The sequence below is a fragment of the Amborella trichopoda genome, chromosome 7 (assembly GCF_054954075.1).
Source record: "Amborella trichopoda isolate Santa Cruz 75 chromosome 7, AtrichopodaSantaCruz75HAP2 v2.0, whole genome shotgun sequence".
NCBI lineage: Eukaryota > Viridiplantae > Streptophyta > Magnoliopsida > Amborellales > Amborellaceae > Amborella > Amborella trichopoda.
In genome coordinates, this window is record NC_142342.1 from 20,288,754 (window position 1) to 20,308,943 (window position 20,190).

Genomic DNA, 20,190 nt, shown 5'->3' on the forward strand with positions numbered 1-20,190 from the left:
TTCAATAATGTGGATATCTCTCATCACTTTTTTATTACATTTATATTTCCCGTCTTTCATTATCTTCTATTAGTAATCTGTACTCATCTATTTTTCTTTTCCCCTTTTAATGAATCACTCCCTAATTCTCTTTATCTCATTCATCTTAACACTCCTTACGCTCTTTCCTTCTATCTCTTTCTTGTATTTATTTTTGTTACTCTCGATGCATGTTATTTGTTAGTATCAACTTTCTTCTCTCTCATTTTATTTCTTCTCATGTTATATTATTATCTTTATTCGCATTTCATACGTATATCTATTTGCCTAATTGACGAGGACCTCATCTCTTTCCTTCTTCATAATCATGCTCGTATTTCCATAATACTCTCTCTCTCTCTCTTTCATTCTATGTCATGTATGTTTAGATTAAACTCACTCTCTTATCTCCATGCTCTTTAATTTCTCATGCTTCCTACATCTTATAGTTAGATTATTCACTTATGTTTATTTGCATCTTCCTAGTTTAGTTGTTTACTTGTGGTTCTCCTCGTTTTTTTTCTTTCTAAATCTATTTTCTTAAAATTTTTCTTTTATCTCTAACCTCCTTTCAAAAGCCTTCTTGGTTAAGTTTTAAGGTTAAGATAGTAGGGAAACCGGCTTTGTTGGAGATCCGAGAGGGACAAGATCTTAGGACCCAATTCCCTCGGAATGTAATTTAACGGGACCCATACTCTATCAACTCATTGATTTGTTTGCACCGAAATCAAGGCGGGGGCGAAGTCCTCTACCTGCAATTTCAAGTATAAATAGATTGCTAATGTGAGAAGAAGGCAGAATGATATTTATCATCTCTAGTATTGTTTTCCAGGGGGTGGTGGACAGTGACTCAATTGCTTGGGATTTGGAATTTGTTAACCATTTTCAAAGAACATTTTCTTCAGAAATTCCTTTTCAAGTAAATTTGATTGGAGTTCCTTTTAAAATCCTTCCTAATAATTTGGTTGTGGATTTGGAGAAAAAAGTAGATGAAGATGAATTGAAAAGGGTGGTGTTTTTGTTTTCAAGGGATAAGACTCCTGGCCCAAATTGTTATCATTTGGTTTTCTTCCATAAGTTTTGGGCCTTGGTAAACGTTGAGTTGCTGGAAACAGTTAACGAATTCCTTGATCTATTCTTCATGGACGATCAATTCGACTTATATAGCTCTTATCCAAAAAAAAAAAAATTCTATTTTAAGGATTAATGATATTTGCTCAATTAGTCATGTGATTAGCCTTTATAAGATCATTTCTAAGGTTTTGGCAGAAAGATTGACAAGGGTTCTCCCTCTGTTAATATCGGGCTCTCAATCAGCTTTCATCATTGGTAGGATGATTATAGATGGGGTTCTAATTGCCCAAGAAATATCCACATGCTAGAACATAGAGTTCTAAACCAGGGATTTTGATAAAACTTGATATGGAAAGGCATACAATCGGGTAGAGTGGAAAGTTGAGGATGAGATTATGCGATATATGGATTTTGGGAGCATGTGGAGAAAATAGATGGCCGGTTGCTTGTCTCAGCCCAATTTTTTATTCTTGTTAATGGAAGTGCTAAAGGTTTATTTAAAGCAACAAGGGGTTTCAGTCATGGAGATCCTCTATCTCATTTCCTATTAACTTTGGTTAGGGATACTTTTAATCTTATGCTACTAATGTGGAGAATAGAAATTGGTTTCAAGGATTTAAAGTCACTCAGGATGCACCCTCTATCTCTTGTTTACAGTATGCTAATGATATAATTATTTTCTATGGGGCTACGATGGAGGAAATGTTATATTTAAGGAAATTTTTGAGATGTTGTGAAATGGCTCTAGGTTTGAAAGTCAATTTTGAAAAAACTTTAATTATAGAGGTTGGTTGTGTGAATACTTTTGTTAATCAAGTGGCTGAGGTGTTAAATTGTTATGTAGATGTGTTCCCTATCAAATATCTGGGTATGCCTATTTCAGACTCGAGATTGCCAATGGAGGTGTGGGGTCCTATTGTTCAACATGCCAATATTAAGCGGGATCTATGGAAGGGTAAGAACTTGTCTTTGGGACGCAGGCTAACTTTGATTAAGTCGTCACTATCGAATTTACCAATTTATCAAATGTCATTATTGATTATACCTTCAATCATTGTTAAGAGGACTGAGCAACTTATCCGGAATTTTTTATAGGGGTCTGTTGGAGACAATAGAAAATTTCATCTAGTGAGTTGGAATAGAGTTTGTACATCCAAAAGGCATGGTGGTTTGCGTATTCACAAACTTAAGCTAGTCAATGGAGCTTTGATTGCTAAGTTGGTGGTGGAGATCTTTGCATTCGGAGGAACATATCTGGAAACAAGTATTGATTACAAAATATGGGATTGATCATTCAAATAATCTCATTCAACAGGGTAGATGTGGCTCACCGCAATCTCATGTATGGCAGTTTATTTGTTCTATGTGTACTTTCATGATAAGATAGACGAGGCCGTATGTTGGCAATGGTAATGAGACTCTATTTTGACACCACAAATGGGTTTTAAAGAAGCCATTGCGTTCCTTGACCTCTTTCAAAGATGTGTTAATCCTATGGCTAAGGTGAGTGAGATTGGGGAGTTTAATGGGGGGTATTTTTTTTTGGAATATTTGTGTTCGCTATAATAAGATTCCCAATTTTATGTATGAGCAATTAAGTGAATTGCTTGGGTTTTTGGCTGGGGTATACCTCCCAAACGAGGCCATAGATGAGACTGCTTGGGAATGTGAAGTGAGCGGTATTTACTTGATTAAATCATTGTATTCTTTGTTATTTAATGATAGAATAAGATGGAGATAGGAGGCTTTGAGGGAGATCTAGGAATTGAAGTTACCTATTAAAGTGCAATGTTTTATCTGGGTGATGGCCCAAGGTAAGGATTTAACTGTTGATAATTTGAGAAAGAGGGGGAAAGTGTTGGTGAATGTTTGCATCCTTTATAAAAATGATGAGGAAGCATATGGCCATCTTTTTTTTTTTGTCCATATACTTTGAATATATGGCAATGGGCCTTGCATTTAGTCGAGGTATCCATGGTTATGCCTGGCTCTTTGTCTAATCTACCATCACAGTTTAAGTTGGTTGATTTTTCAACAGGTTGGGCTGTGTTATGGGATATTTTGAGAGGGGCCATTATATAGGAGGTTTGGTTGGAAAGAAATAGAAGAACTTTTGATGATGTTTAGATGGAGATTACTGAACTACAAAATAGGATTCTTCATACAGTTTAGAGTTGGTTCAGTATTACCAAGGTAATTTATGGGGTATCCAAGAGTGCAGGTGTGGGAGGTGTATGTAGGGACTCGGAGGGAGGAGTAGTTTTCTGTTATGCGGGACCATGGGGATTGTGTCAGCTAATCATGCTTAATCGCTGGCTTTGCTTCAAGGGCTTTCTCTGTGGAGGAATAGAAGTTTGGGAAATTCACTCATCATTGAGGGGGACTATCCCAATGTCATTAATTTGGTGCTCATCCTTATCCAAGCCTCCATGGTGGTTTATATCAATTTGATTGCAGGTTATGGATTTTCTATCTCCATTGGTGGTTAACCTTCAACACGTGTACAGGGAGGCTAAATGGGATAGTTAATGATCCAGCCAAGAAGAGGGTCCTATTGGACTATTGGGCAATTTCTTCAATTTTGTTCTAAATGATGCATACTTTCATTTTACTAGTTAATAAAAAGTAAGTATTTTTAGTAAAAAAAAAAAAAAGAATATGAAAAAAAAAAAAAAAATTTTCAATCCACTAAAATAGTATTTCTTACAACACATTATCTAAACTGATCATTTTCAAGACTTTCATGTGATTATAGATCCACTTGATGTGAACCATTTTTAGAGTTTAAAATGTTATAATTAGAGATAAAAATAGATTATCAAGCCATCCTAAAAAAAATTTATATCAAAATTATATTTATGATAAAATTTAGAGATGGACCTTATTGTTTAAGGCTGCAACCTTATGCAATGTTCAAGGATATGTATCAACCAAAAGCACCACTTAAAAGTAAGTCACCATGCACAATTGCAGATCTCTCGGTGCAACCCCGGCCTGGTTGCTTAAGTGATGTGTCATAGTAGGAGTATGGATCGAGTTTTGGAAGTCTGTTCAGGGAATTCTATAGAAGTACGTCTTGTGGCTTATTGGGGGTGCGGGGACAGTAGAAGGTTTTGGATCTTTTGAGGTAAGGGTTGTGTTGTGTCGGGTACATCTAGATAGAGGCCCTGAATTTAGGGAGTTTTTTCTATTTATTCCTCTCTTCCTACAGTACTTATGGAGTTTTTCTCTTTTTCTTGATGAATTTAACCATGAACATTACTAGCAGGAGGGCAAGTTTCATCATTAATGAATCTTGGGGACTTTTTGCGGATATCACCACGAAAGGGATAAACAAAATTAAGAAGCCTTTCCCAAGAAGTAGTATGCAAATGTCATCGACTTTAAATCAAAGCACAAATAAAAAAGATAAAAAATGAAAAATGGTATTGTAAAAAATATGTACCAACCGATTGATTACTCATTACTCATGTTTGGGATGTTAGATACTAAAAGCTACATTACAGGACAGCTTGTCATGACATAATGGCACATTTCTTACTAAGATTAGTTTCAAAGTTTGGAAATTGCTAGCACTTTATAGAGGCTTGGGGCAGAAGCCCTTACAACAGCAACCATGGCAATAAACACTGCTCCACTTGTTACATTCAATCTGAGACCATGATCACTACGACCGTACATTCGCAAGGCGTGCCCTCATCTCCTCGAGTTCCTTTTCATCATCCAAACCCTCGGCAATAGCTTCTTGCTGCACAGAGATTTTTATCTATGCATTCAAGTTCTGTTCAGTTGACTATTTGGTGCAAAACCACAAATCATAGTAACAGTTAGCATACCTCTTGAGGTGCTTTTCCCTTCTGGGCAGGTTGTTGTACTCTCTCTTTTCTTACAGCTTCCGGTAGTTGCGCAGTTGTTTCTCCAGCAATTTCTGTCAAAACCTTATCCACTTCCTCTTCAATTTCCTCTTCTATATCTTCTGAATCCAGTGCAGTGTCCACAGCATCATTTACCATCTCTTCGATTACCCCTGCCTGTAAATCATACAACCCAATATAGTGAGTAAGAAGACCCATAAAACCTTTCTCAATCGTGTTTTGTAGATAATATTAAAAAATTACTTAGAATTACACCATTTAGAAAGTATTTACAGACCATGAGTGACATCTTGAAATGCATAAAGTAATATACACAAATATCAACGGAAAAAAATTGAAGCAAACCCATATATCCCGATTTGACATCCTCATACAAATAGGAATACTGACTGCAGCTTCTAGGTCCCTGACAGGTACAACTACTGAATGAGACAGCAGATATGGTTGGTGAAAGAGGAAGAGATATTATCGGAAAGAAGAATCTGCAGATAAATATTTCTGAAAATTGGGTATTGTTCTATTTTTTATTGTGAAGAAGCTAGGAGAACCAAGAACTTCGGCCTTAAACCAGAGAAAAGCCATGAGAGTTACTCTTTCAAAGACAAGGGAGATCTATGTTATAAGATTTTGAAACAAGGTATGCTTTTCCCCATGTGATTGTCACAGCAGCTGCAAAGAAAATCAGTTCTAGTGATATAGGCCTATTTCAAATACCCTTATTTGGTGCCTTCAAAACGATATAACAGCAACCAAATAAGAGGATTTCAAAAACCAAATAGTCATGCTGTTCATCATTATATAAAAGAGTAAAATCCAGGCTATTCAATTATCCAAATTCAAGAATATTTGCAATTGGGGAAATTTATTTATCCTTTTCTCATAAAGTCCAAAATAAAGGTATTCAAGATACCCGTATTCACCAGCTCATTATTTGTTTAAAAGGAAAAAAAAAGGTGAAATGTGTGTAAATTAGAGGATCTTACATGGTCATATTTTAATTTTGTGAATTAAATATAGAAATAGTCAAGTCCCTAGGTACAAATTTTAAAATACCCTTATTAAATTGCTTATTAAAAGGCACCACGAGATACAGGAATTTCAAATACCCATATTCATTTAAATTAAAATATCAGGAAATTAACAACAAAAATCCATTTTATTTTCAAACTATAACAATAGAATAATAAATATATTTTATATTTACACTCCAGTCTCACTTTTTAATAGTAAATATTGTATATCTTATAATGTTCTTGATCTGATTCAGCTTGAATTTTGGGCATCCGTTCTTCTTATCATAACACACTTGCAAAAACTATTTAAAATATAATTAAGTCCAATAAAAATGACCAAAAGACACCTAAGAATTTCAAATTTTGGGGGGTATTTTGGTCTTTCATTTATTAGATTTTTTTAATATTTTTTACAAATATGAGATGGTGAGAAGTATCAACGCCACAAATTTGAGCTCACTTTGACACATAGAAAATGAAATTATATTAAATTACAATATCCACTCTCAAAAGGTGGGAGTAAGCATAAAATATAGGATATATAGGGTTTCTTTTTAATTTTAATAATATAATGGGATTATTTCGTAAATCTCCCTCAAAAAGACAGGTTTGTAAAATGTGGTTATTTAAAGTAACCTTGTTTTGTTATTGTTAGAAGGCAACCTTCATCATTAAAAATAGGGTCTGAATAGTAAGATCACCACTTAGTAGCTCGTATAGCGGAAATCTCTCTGCTCTCTAACATAAACAAGTCTTGGCAGAACCTGCATGTTCCCCATTTTCTCTGAAATTCTATTTTCATCCCAATTTCTTTCATGAGTTAAGACCCTAGCGCTTTAACTTGGAAAGATGAATTATGAACCTGTACACTCAAGTTGGAGATCGTAACATCTTCAAAGTTAAAAACCCAATTAGATAATACAATGCAAGATTTCTGAAAGTGGTGGAGCTAGGCCAAGTTTTATTCAATTCATGCACTTAAATTTTGGAAATACCTCCTATTTTCTCCGTTCTCCACAGTTTTACACAATTATTGAAAATTGTGGGGTTTAAAAAACTCAATAAACAAGAGATCCCCTATCTGTTAGCTTTTAATTATAAGTGTCAAATCAGTAATGAGGCCTTGCAACAATCCATAATTATGTAAAGAGATACCTCAGTCTAAATTGGGTCATCCACTGTCCCACCAAAGCCCTAGATTTATTGAACTGTTGCCTAAAACATTTCAAGTTTGTATAGAAACTAGATGATTTTCGTCAGTCATGTTCATAGAGTACCAGCTAGTGGCGCCTCTTGCGGTACAGAATAGTCCCCAATCTGTTATGGGGGTATATCAGTTATGACTGAGTTTCGAAGTGTTACTTCCTTTGTCCCTAAAAGTGGTCTCCTTACTATCTAAGGGCTGATTGATACAGCCTTGTAGCTTGCTAGTCCTAGGTCGTAGGATAATGCCTGAAATCACAGGGTTCATACTTCATACACGTCGGGGATCGAATTATTTTGTGACAATAATTTTGAAAAGAGTTATGAAGCATGCACGAAATTACCAAAGAGAGTAGAAAGCAAAGTTGTTGGGATCAGAAGCAGGAGCGGAACCGGGAGATGGGGACCACAAAAGGTAGAAGACCATTTTGCTAGTGCCATCCATAAAATGTATGTTAGCGATCAAGTTCTTCCAATGTTAGGAAAATCGATCCCAATCTTTTGGGGATCTCGATCTCGACCTTTTGGTATCTCAATCCCGGACCTTTTGGGAATCTGGCTTCCGACCTTAAAGAGTATATATAGCATAGTATGTATGCTATACTCTTTAAAGTAGGAATCTCTAGCCAGCAGGCAATGCAACTATTGTTAAAAGTATAGTTCCATTGCTGGCTGGCTATAAATAAAGAAACTCATCAATTTGACCGTTATCTTGGTCGTTAAAGTGAGGATCAAGATCCCTAAAAGTGGAGATTGAGATCCCAAATTCAAAACTCGAGATCCCTTGAAGATCCCTTTCCTAAAGGATCGGAGTGATATTCTGGAACTGGATCTACATAGGGTGGGAGATACCAATAACTATGGTAGAGAGGATCATGTCAAGGGATTATGAAAGTGATAAGAAGATAAGGTGGATATTTAGAACAATTTCGATTTAAAGACACTCAAAAAAGAAGAGGAGGGAGGGAGAGGGGGCAGGGGGGGGCATTTTTAATTAGAATATGATATTTTTGGAAAATCCAAGAGTTCGTTTTATTGAATATTAAAAACAGTAGGAACTATAAAACAGTGAACCCTTTAGGTTATCAAGCATTTTCGTTTTGATATTTTGATGGTTTTGCATCCCACCCAAACTTGGTTCTAGGATACTCTAGGAGGAACTACTTTGGTCATCTCAGGAAATCAAATAATGGAAGTAGATAGCTAAGTTCTGTAATCTAGAAAAGTCAAATGAGCAAAAGAAGATTTACATTTTACAAACCTTTTGTGGAATTTCATTCATTTAAAAATAGTATACAGGGAAGTCAATTTTTGTAGTTGGTACAAAAATTCAATTATAAGGGCAAATAAATAATTTCCACTGTCACTCAGCCTCCACAGCTTCGTCCATGTATGACAATAAATTGTACAATAAATTGTAAATTATCATATGCAATGGAGACTATGCACTAGAATTCATATTACACAATGTTTTATAGAAAGCATGAGAAAAGAAAACTGGACAGTACAAAGTCATCTCTATTTAAAGAAACAAAATGATAGTATTATGATAGGCACCATATGTTACATTTTAGATTACCCAATAAACTCCATCCAGTTTCTCACTTCTATTACTTTTTTACCTTTGTTAGTTAAGTCGGTAACAAATGAGACTAGAATTTCTATAGAAACATACAACCCAAGCAATTGTAAAATATATAGTTTTTATTAGTCATAGAAATTAGTGAAATGCCCATAGCCGTATTGAAAGAGATCGAGTCCTTTCTTTGTTACCTACTGAACAGATCATCATCATCATAACCTTTTCCCAAGTATTTGGGGTCAGCTACACGAGTCTTGGTCCCCCATTTTGCTCTATCAAGGGCCATTCTCTCAGTGAGGTCATAAGCCCCAATATATTTTCTCATTACTTCCAACCATGTGCTTTCGACCTACCCCTTGCCTCTTTTGAGCCTTCCACTTGAACTAATTTACATCTCCTAACAGGAGTTGTACTGGTCTATGCTAAACATGCCCAAGCCACCTAAGTCTACTTTCTCTCATCTTATTGCCTATTGAACCCACACCTAAGTTATCCCGAATGTGTTCATTTTGAATTTTATCCCTACTTTGTATGAGCGAAAATATTACTCTTGAAACATAAAAAGACAAACAAATTATTTTTATATACATCAAAATATGGAAAAAAAGTTACAAAAGTCAAGAGGAAATGTCACTTTTGCGACAATCTAAGACTACTAGAGACATTAAAAACCTTTTAAAAAAACCTGTTTTCAACATTAAATTGTTGCATCTGTAGATTATTTTTTTATGCATCCAAATATGAAAAAAAGAAGTTGATTTGCTGAAACTTTTTATAGGAAGTACTACCTTTGAAAATTTCCAAAAATACTAGAGGCATAAAATAGACAAAAATAATTAAATAAATAACCAATCACCATCATCAAATTTTCAAAAAATTGTAAAAAAATAAATTTCTCTAAAATACATGCAAAATGCATCTATTGGAAAAACAAATAGATCTTATGATTTTTTTAAGAAAATGAAACCAAAACACAATATCAACTAAAATATAACTAGATCTAGTGACATTTGTCCACAACAAAAACGAAAAAAAAAAAAAAAATGGAAAGAAAGAATAAAACAATTTATGTGAATTCACATTAAAAACTAAAACCAATTATGCCTACCCAAATTTTGTAAGTTGATCCTTCAATCTTTGCACCTGGTGAGAAATGGTGCCTCCATCTTTGTGAAACTCTACTCAAATACCTCAAATAGAAAGCCCTAAACTAGATTTGGGGTTTGAGTTCAGATCGAGTTGATCCAACTCTTGAGATTTTTGGCAAACAGTGGTTTTTAACTAAAAAAATATTGCATATCCAAGATGGTGTGGTTTTTTGTGGAAAGCAAGGTTTGAAAAAACAGATCGTTGACCTGTATGGCCCATCCCAAAACTACGTCAGATCAGCAGATTGGCGATCCGTATCAGAGGATTCACTGGATCGGAGAAATCCGATGTTAAAATATTTTCAAAAAATCACTAAAATCTCTTTAAAATCTAGTTTTTTAGGTTTGTCAAAAAATAGTGGCATTCTATTATACTTTTTTATTATTTTAAAATACAAATTTATATAGTGAAAAAAACGAAGTGCATAATAGTTTTGGACCTTTTGATTTAATAGAGAGAAAGAGAAGGTATGACCCTCACAATGTAATGTGTAATAATTAGTATGGACAAAAATATAAAATTTGCAAACATGAATTTGCAATCATGTTTTAATAAAATTAAAAAAACTAGATAAATGAATTTATTTTTGCAATGAGAAATAATGGATGAAGCAACATGAAAATAAATTATGGAGTGAGCGTATGGACTAAAGGTGCCTCATGAGCTAGTGGTATACTTTGTTTCCAATATCCCATGAGCTAGTATTATATTTTGTTTAAATATTCCATAAGCTAGTATTGTTTTTTCCTTTTAAATATCCCATAGCTAGTGTTGTTTTTCTCCTTTTAAGTATTCCATAAGCTAGTATTATTCACCCGATAGTTTATTGGCCCCAGAGTTTTGCACCCCGACTCAATGAAATGGTAGCGACAAGAGAGAAAAGGCTTAAAAAACAATTATCCCACATCGAAAGTTTGTGGGAGCAAACACCACTTTAAACCCTTGCAACCCAATGTCAATGGCACACAATTTTGACACATGAGGCAAGCCCACTTTGCATATGCCTGTAATGTCGTGATAGTGGGGTCTCGCGAGTTATAAATGTGTTGTACATGAAAGATATGGAGTAAAAAATATAAGGTGGGCCACCACAGTTTTTTTTAATTAAAAAATTCTTAAGAATTGTAAATTGTAAAATTTGAAAAAAGGATGAAAAGCATTTGGTTCATTCAGAAGCGTCAGGTTCTCTGACAGAGAACTGAGTACTGACCGGCCCGAACCAATTGGTTCTGGGGAGAGAGCTGAATATTCTAGGATCCAAACCACCATCGATGATTCCTAATCTGGATCAGGCGATTCCAATGTTCAAAAAACAGGACCGCCCAGCGTCTAGGCGGTCCAGAAGACCTAGGCGCATCACCCAGGTAGTACGGAACCCGCCTAGGTGGCCGCCCAAGGCCTGCGCCCCGCCTAGGGGAAGAAATTTTATTTTATTTTTTTGTTGTATTGATTTTTGTTTTAAATATAAAGGCTTTGAAGGATGGGTTTTAGGTTTATTTCAAACCTAAACCCACAAGAACCCATTTTAGAGAGAAAGAAAACTAAATTTTGTTACTTTCATTGGATCGAAGTGTTTCTCAAAGTTACGAAAAACGAATCCAAACATCACCCATGTAGATTTGATTTAGTTTTGGAGTTTTATAATCCTATTAGAGGGTGTTTTTTATTATTTTAGCACCAGAAAACATCTCAGATGTGAGAGTTTGACGTTCGAGCAATCAAAGTAAATGCAAAATTTCATTTTTTAGATTGCTTGTTTTATTTTGAGATGTCTTCTTCAGGATCTAGTCGAAGTGGATATCCGGGTTGGAAATATGGATATAACCCGAATCCAAATGACAAAAATTGCATTAGATGAAACTTTTATGAAAACTATACGAAGGGGACATAAACCGGTTTAAGAAACATCTTGACGGTATTAAGAGGGATGATGCCTCTTCTAAAAATGTTCTTGAAGCTATCAGAGAGGAGATTAAGCAATATATGAGTTCTATAAAACAAAAACAGGAACAAAATCTTTGTCATTTGAATAGGTCAATTTCTACTACTTCTAAAAAAAGTAATCCGGGTTGGAAATATGGTTATAACCTAAAACCAAATGATAAAAATTGTGTAAGGTGTAATGTGAAAAAGATACCAATCGAGGTAATAACCGATTCAAGAAACATCTTGCCGGTATTAAAGGGAATGCTTGTAAAAAAGTTCCTGAAGCTATTTATGATGAGATTAGACAACTTCTAAATTTAAAAGAACTAATAAATGATGAAAATGAGCCTTGTTCTGTGGAAATATCTTCTCCAAGTTCTTCTAAAAGTGGTGATCCGAGTTGGAAGTAGGTTTATAACCCGAATCCGAATGACCAAAATCATATTAAATATAATTATTGTGGAAAGGATACTAATGGGAGCATTTACCGGTTTGAAAAATACCTTGCCGGTAGAAAGGGGGATGTTGCCCTGTGTAAAAATGTTCCTGAGACTACCAGAGAGGAAATTATACAATATTTAAGTTCACGGAAGCACAAAAAGATTGAAAAGTGTAAAGCAGCCAAGACTCCTAGAGCCTCATCTACACATACTAGTAAGAGGGAGGTAGAAGAAGAGGAAGAAGAGGCAGATTAAGAAGAAACAAAAGAGGACGAGCATTATATTGAAGAGGGAGATGTCGCTAATGATGATGATCTCGATTCTGATGCATATGATGAAGCCCTATTCCTTCTGATGATGATGATTGAAGAGTGAAGACTCTTGGTGTTTAGTGTTGACTGTTGAGTGTTGACTATTGTGTCCTAGACTGTATATTTCCTTAATTTCTGTGTATTTTCTTTTTCTTATTTTTAGTTTCTAGTTCTACTTTCTAGTTTCTAGTTCTACTATCTAACTTTTGTGTGTATAGTCTACAGTGAATCAGACTATCAATGTATGCTTGTATGGTTTTACTGTTTTAGCACTATATGAAAATATGGATTATGGTCTTATGGATTATCAAAATTCTGTTCTCGACTTCTATCTTTTTTTTTTTAACTGGGATTATGGCCATACCCTCAATCACACCGTGAGTCTCTCTACCAAGAGCCAGAACCTGGGCCACCCAGGTTCTAGGCGCCCGCCTAGGCACTGGGGCGGCCTGGACCCCCATGACTGCCTGAGTGCCGGCTAGCGCTTTTTGAAACTCTGGGTGATTCCAATATGGATCGACGATTTTTCAAACCTTGGTGGAAAGTAAGCCCTTGATTCGATAGAGAGCTCAAAAATGGACTTGGGGAAGAAAATTTCGACCAAAATCGAGTTAGAGCTGCCAAATTTGCGCAAGTTTTTTAACTTTGGCCAACCTTACTTTGAATACAAAAATTTTGGAAATCAGAGATTTTTTACTTTTAATCTTGAATTGATCTTTTCAATAGCTAGAGGATGCAAATATGCTTATGGGGTCAAATTTCAAAGGAAATGGAACTCTGATCACAGAGAAAAATGGAAGGGCGTCACTTTTGCAAGTGCCCCTCTCCCCCCTTTAATACTAAAGGGTGTTGGACTCATCCGATTCTGACTGAACTTGGCCAAGTTACTAGAGTAACTCGGGTGAGAATGTGAATATTAACCCCCATAATGAGTAGGAAGGCTTCGGGCTCGACAAGTTGCCAAGCTTGAGTAACTTGGGTAACTCCAACTCGAACACGGCAAGTTTTTGAAACCTGCTTTCAAATTCCTCAAAGTCCACTGATAAAAGGATTCGAAGTCAAAATGCGAGGATTGAGAGGCCTCTTAGGTATTCTCCATGTTGTTCCATCCCCAAGGACGAGAGCAAAGGCAAGGGCTTGACTTGGGCAAAAGGAAGGGAAAATTGAGTGGGAGGAGAGTGCTAGTTACTTGTCTTGGTTAACTTTGGACTCAATTCCAGCCTAAATCAGGCTTTGTTGTGGAGGAAGACTGAGGGTAAGATTTCTTGAAGTGGGATAACTTTGGATAAGGAACCTATGGTCGCCATCTGGGAAAGAGATTGAGAGCGTTTCTAGTGAGGTGAGAGAAAAGGAGAAGAAATAGGGGTAAGGTTTGCTCGAGGGCATGGGGAAGCAATGAAACATCGATGTAGAATAATGTGGGATGAGTATAAAGGATTGCTAAGGTGTGCTAAAAGGAAGAGTGAGGTAGGAGAGGGAGAGAAGAGATTGACAGGGGGGAGGTCGATGAGGTAGAAAACAGAAAAGTCTCTGTGCTTGTAGAACAAGGAACTGGGATGAGGGTTGGGTGCTGCAAATAGGGTTACTGCAAATGGGGATTAAGCGGAAAAGAGAGGATGAGACTAGGGGTTAGAGAAGAAGGGGAGAAGGGAGAAGCAATGGAGGGGAGGAGAAAGAGGAGGTGAGAGAGAGTGACAAAGAAGAACAGAGAGAGAGGAGAAAGTGGGTAGAGGAAGTGCAAAAGAATGATATCCGGTGTTAAAGGATGTTTTCTTGTTGGCTTTTGGTATCAAACTTTCCTGCTGAGTAGGTGGATAGCTGAACTTGCTCCACTTGAAAAGCTTATGAATAACATGTGGAGTAGAAAGTCCCAAGTCTATCATAGAGGAGTAAAGGTGGGGGAAGGAAACGTGGTTGGATCCAAATCAATAGGTCTGTCAGTCTTCTTGGAGCTGCAGTACCGTAGGGATTGGGTCATCTGGACTATCCATCACAATCTTGAAGGTAGAAGGCCTAGAGTTCAGAGAAACCCAGGGAAGGGGGGAGAAGATATTTAATGGTGTTATGTGGCGTGGTCAACCCTTAGTTAACAGGATCGCCCAAGACAATGGTCGCTCTAGCTCCGGAAGCTCGATTTTGAGGTCCGGGACAAGGAATCTCAATTCCATATATTTTTGAATTTAGGGATCTCTATCGCCAAAATTGGGGATCCAGATCCCTGGTTAAGGGGATCCAGATCCCTGGTTAATGGGATCCAGATGCCTCTCACCCAGCACCTGCAATTCCTCCACGAAGGACATATCATGACAGATTCGTTGTAAGACCACACAGAAGAACATGGAGAACAACTTGGGCCACTCTCGCTTCCAAATGGCTTTGACTAAGATGTTTATCAAATATCCCTATGAGATGGCATCAGTCAACCGTCTCATGCAACTCTTAGCTTTTGATCATAGTTGCTGCAGATGAATCATATGGGAAATATAGGCCAGAAAACATTTGGCTCTTTTATATATCGTAGATTACTAAGGAGACATGCTATATTACCATGAATGACTTACTACTACCTACCAAACAATTTTCCTTTCTCAAGTACGTATTACCTAGGAAGCAACTATCATTCAGCATCGTAAACTGCATAAATTATCAAAAGGCACAAGACAGTGAGTGAGGATAAGATGATAGACAAATTAATCACTATTGAAGTTCTGATATTAAGACTTGCAATATGATAAATCAACATGACGTCATGTATGTCAGGTACCCCTGACTTAAGTATATGTCAGACAGACGTGTTGACATGTCAGTGACACCTTCTAACATTTCTCAGATGCAGCATTCAGTGTATCTTCAACATCTTCAAGTCATACATACAACACTCGATTCGTTAAACATCAACATGCCCAGAAAAATTTTAGACAAGTGTCCATATTTTGACATATGTGTCCATAATTCTCAATGCAGGCTGCAATTCTGGAGACCCAAGTCTAACTTTTATCTGAATTTATTATTATTAAAGTAATAATTCCATTTTATGAACATAAATATGTACAAAAACCTAAGCATTGTGCAAACCACTTTCAGATGTCAAATACAGCATGTCCATGTCCTTCTAGCATAGGTTCAAAGTCAAAATAAAATAATCCACAGGGCAAGGTATTCAAATATTAATGAAATGAAATCACAGATGTCCAACCTTTGTCATTTCTTTGCTGAACTCTTGCATCGTGGCAGCCACTTCTGGAGCCTTCATTAGACCATTCACAATTTTCATAACTTCTGCACTCTTTGACAAGTGTCCCACTGTTCGAGCAGTCACTGGGGAAATGATTTCACAATACAAAATGTTCATAAGAAAATGCCATTATTCAATACTTAAGTATCTCAACAAAATTAAGATGCAGTAAGATAAGTATAGTAAGATCAATAATTAAAGAAAACCATGCCTTCAGTCTCATACATAATCGAGCATACAACCAGCTAGTCAAAAGCATCTCAACAAAACTAAGATGCACTCTTTGCACAAGTTTCTGAAAATTGGAGTCTATTCTCAATATCTCAGCACCCTACCTTATAAAATATGTGTTCAGTATGGGGAGAGGCGGCACCTCTTCTAATAGACTCTTCTTCTCTCCTGTTCCCTTTTATGGGCGACTCTTCTTCTCTTTTGTTCCCATTTTTGGGACTAATTGGCAACCCTCTCCCCCTATCTCCTCTACCCTCTCCTCAGTCTTTCATGTCAATTATGATGGTAAATATATATGGATGAATATTTTTGCTAGTTTATCTTTCGTATGTTTTAAGTAGAAGGCTCTAAAGGGCAATGGGAAGGCCCAAAAGGACATGAGTAGATGTAGTGAGAAAAGATATGGTGTCTTATGGTCTGACTGAAGAAATGGCACTTGACAAAGAGGAATAGCAAACAAGATTTGTGCAGCCGACTCCAAATATTTGGGATAAGACTCACATGATGATGATGACGTGTTCTTTTTCCATCACTTGCAACTTATTGCTTTTCACTTGAGTATCCTATGTCCTAAACCTCCTACTATAATTATTTTTACTATTAGAACATCAATTATAACTTTTCTTATTTTTATTATTTGTACTTAGATTTTTATTGTAGTGTGTAACTGCAAAATGTTTACCACCGAAACTACACCGAAGGCCTGCTTTATAAATCCTTTAGACAGGTGTGTCAATTATTATGAGGTTTTTGTAAAGTGTGGGAAGGTGACGGAAGGAGCAAGAAAAATGGGGGGGGGCGAGGGACATCCCATGGAGAGGGAGGAAGAGAGTAAGAGGGTGAGGCTGAGAGAGGGATCAGAGGGTAACGATGAGGGTGACACCAGTGTTTGCAAAACAGGGCGATCTAACTGCTAACTGCTCGGTTAGATCTGGTTTCGGTTTTGGACGATTTGGTGATCAACCGATATTTAAAAAAAAAAAATTCAACAAAATGTATATAAATTCCCAAAAATAAGCAATTTGATTTGTAATGCATTTTTTAATATTCTTTACATTATGATAAAGATTAAAAATTGTTTTGGTCATTAATACTCATCTTTATATTTTCCCATCTTTTTCAAAAAAAATATAAAAATACCCCTAAACACAAATCGATTCGTTAAAATCCATTTTTTCATTAATTTTGTATAGAGCCTAGCCAAGGTCTAAACAATCAAATTAGAGCCTACCTTCAAATAATGTGGAGAAATGTGGTTATAATGCTGAAAATCTTTGTGATAGCCCTAAAATATATCTTCACCTTTATTTATAAAGTTTAAAGCTTAAAAAATAGTGTAGATCGACAGATCTATGAAAATCTTGAAAATTGACGGTCTAAACATGCATTACAAAATACACTATTTCCAAAACTTGAAATCCTTTTTTTTTTCTCATATCTATGCATCTTGATGATCAATTTGAGGATATTTGGGCATCAAAACAACCTCTTGTAGTGAAATTTTTGAGGTAGGCTCTAATTTGATTATTTAGAGCCTTGACTCTATATAAACTTTTCCCTTCTTTATATGATTTTCATATTTTAGTAAACATTTTTTTTATCTTTTTATTTTTTTCAACACTTTTTTGACCGCTCGGGACTTGCCCGATTAGAGCGGTTGAATCGACCGGTCTACCGGTTGGGCCGATTAAACTGCTTCCGCACCCATGTCCGGTTAATCGTTCCGGTTCGAGTTTGCGAACACTGGGTGAGACTGGAAAAGTAGAGAGTGAGGGTGAGGGTGAGCAAGAGGGGGTTGAAGGACATCCCACAGAGAGCAATAGAGAGGAGGAAGGAGGGAGAAAGAGTACGCGGGTGAGGGTGAGAGAGAGGTGAGAGGATACGGGTCAGAATGAGACCTGATAGAGAGAGTACGGTGAAAGGGTGAGTGTGAGACTTGAGCAAAAGAGAGGGGTAACAAGGTGAGAGCAAGAGAAAGAGACGGGTTAGTGGGTGAGGGTGAGAGGGTTGGAAGGTGAGGGTTAGAGACAACCCACGAAGGTAAGAGTGAGAGGGTGAGGGTTTGAAAGATAAGAGGGGGGTGACAGGGCGAGGGTGAGAAAAGGGGTAAGAGGGCTAGGGTAAGATGGTAGGTAGTGTTGTTCACAAAAGTGTGAGATGCTTGGATCAAGAGACCAGCGAGGTGGCAGAGGGTATGAGAGAGATAAGGTAGGCAGGATTTTGTTGGTCGAGAGAGGATGAGATGAAGAGAACAGGGAACTGGACAACGGGGAAACAATGAGATATGAGGTCGACTATGTGCATTTGTGTGAGTGTGTGTGAGAGAGAGAGAGAGAAATTGGGGGCAGCAGAGATATAAGGTAGAGAGTGATAGAGGACCTAGGACGTAGAGACAAGATGATTCAGAGTGTGTGTGTGTGTGTGTGTGTGTGAGAGAGAGAGAGAGAGAGAGAGAGAAAGCGAGGCCAAGGACGTGATCGAGGGAGAAATGTTATGAGGCCAATAGTTTGTGTATTTGTGAGAGAGAGGAGGGGTATTAGGAAGGCAAAATAACAGGAAAAAGAGAGAGAGAGAGAAGACTAAGAGAGAGGATGATTGAGGGTGACTGTGTGAGAGAGACCGGAGGAAGTGGGGAAGTATCACGTTACGTTGGAGGTTTTGAGGAAAAGTGCATGGCGGTGGGGAAGAGATAAATATCAAGGTAGTCGGAGGAATGTATGAGCTTTATATGTGATGACCCTAAATTAAAAAAAATGAAATAAATAAATAAAATAATAATATTAATAATAACAAAATAAAATAGTAATAATAATAATAATACTAACAAATAAATAAATAAAAAATAAATAAAAATAAAATAAAATAAAATAAAAATAATTATATAAAAAAATAATTTTAAATGATGGTCCATGGTGTTAAAAATACACCATAGGACTATCTTTTTTATTGAACACGATTTTGCATCAAAAAAATTAATTTAAAAAAATACAAGAGTGAGGTGTCCATCATTACACACTCATTAGTATGAGGTGGCACAAAGTGGTATTAGGTGGGCCATAAAGAATGAGCGGTGGCACAAAGTGGCATTAGATGGCCCATAAAGAGTGATGAGGTGGCACAAAAAGGGATGAAGTGACTCATTAAAAAAAAAAAAATGACAAATGGAGGACAAGTGTCAAAAATGGTTTAACTCTCTCCACTTATAAATAACTTCCATTGGCCCTTAACTAACCCCCATAATTGGTTTTCTCTTTTTCTCAAATGTAAACTTCTTTTCTCTCTACATAAGTTTTTTATCTCTCTTATTTCAATCACTCTCTCTCTCCCTCATCATATCTTTCTCATATAATATTAATGATATTCTCATAATTCTATTATGATAATATTATCATTCTTATGTATTATTATTACCTGATAATAATATTATGATTTAAGGATATTCCCATTCTCATAATAAGAATATTATTATTATTATCTCATAAAATATTATGATAATATTATGTTCTCTTTCTCTCTCTTATTTCAATCATTTTCTCTCTCCCTCATCATATTCTCATAATGATACTCATAATTTTCTTGTTCTCTCATTTCAATTATTCTCTCTCCCTCATCATATTCTCATAATGATACTCATAATTTTCTCACTCTCTCATTTCAATTATTCTCTCTCCCTCATTATACTCTCTTGATGATATTATGATTAATAATATTCTCATTAGTATATTCTCATGATAATATTATGATTTAATAATATTTTCATTCTCATATTTTCATAATGATATGATGATTAATAAAATTCTCATGATAAAATGATGATTAATAATATTCTCATTATCATACTCTCATGATGATATCATGATTTTAATAATAATCTCATTATCCTCAAAATGATAGTATTCTTATAAAAATAATATTGTTTATATAATTAATATTTTCATGAAGTATTATTTTCTCATAATAATATTTCTCTCTCTTATATGAACATATTTTTATTACTCATTCTTCCCATATAAACTCATTTGGCCTCTTTTCTCATACTTTAGTTGAACGCCAGTGATCTCAATCTCACTCTGACAATAGTAATAACATACCCATCTCGTGACATATAAATGTAAGTGATCTCATTTTCCTGT

The 20,190-nt window shown here is 36.0% G+C and overlaps 1 protein-coding gene across 1 annotated transcript in view; it reads right to left on the reverse strand.

The window, feature by feature from the left end:
* Positions 1-4,520: 4,520 nt before the first annotated feature.
* The window catches only part of VPS24.1 (SNF7 family protein), a 31,838-nt gene continuing 16,168 nt past the window's right edge, over positions 4,521-20,190 (reverse strand). The window contains exons 4-6 of the mRNA XM_006851230.4: positions 15,788-15,909; positions 4,929-5,123; positions 4,521-4,840 (exon numbers count right to left, since the gene is read on the reverse strand). Coding sequence (XP_006851293.2) covers positions 4,760-4,840; positions 4,929-5,123; positions 15,788-15,909 — 398 coding nt within the window. The 3' untranslated portion in view covers positions 4,521-4,759. The remainder of the gene's footprint in view (positions 4,841-4,928; positions 5,124-15,787; positions 15,910-20,190) is intronic.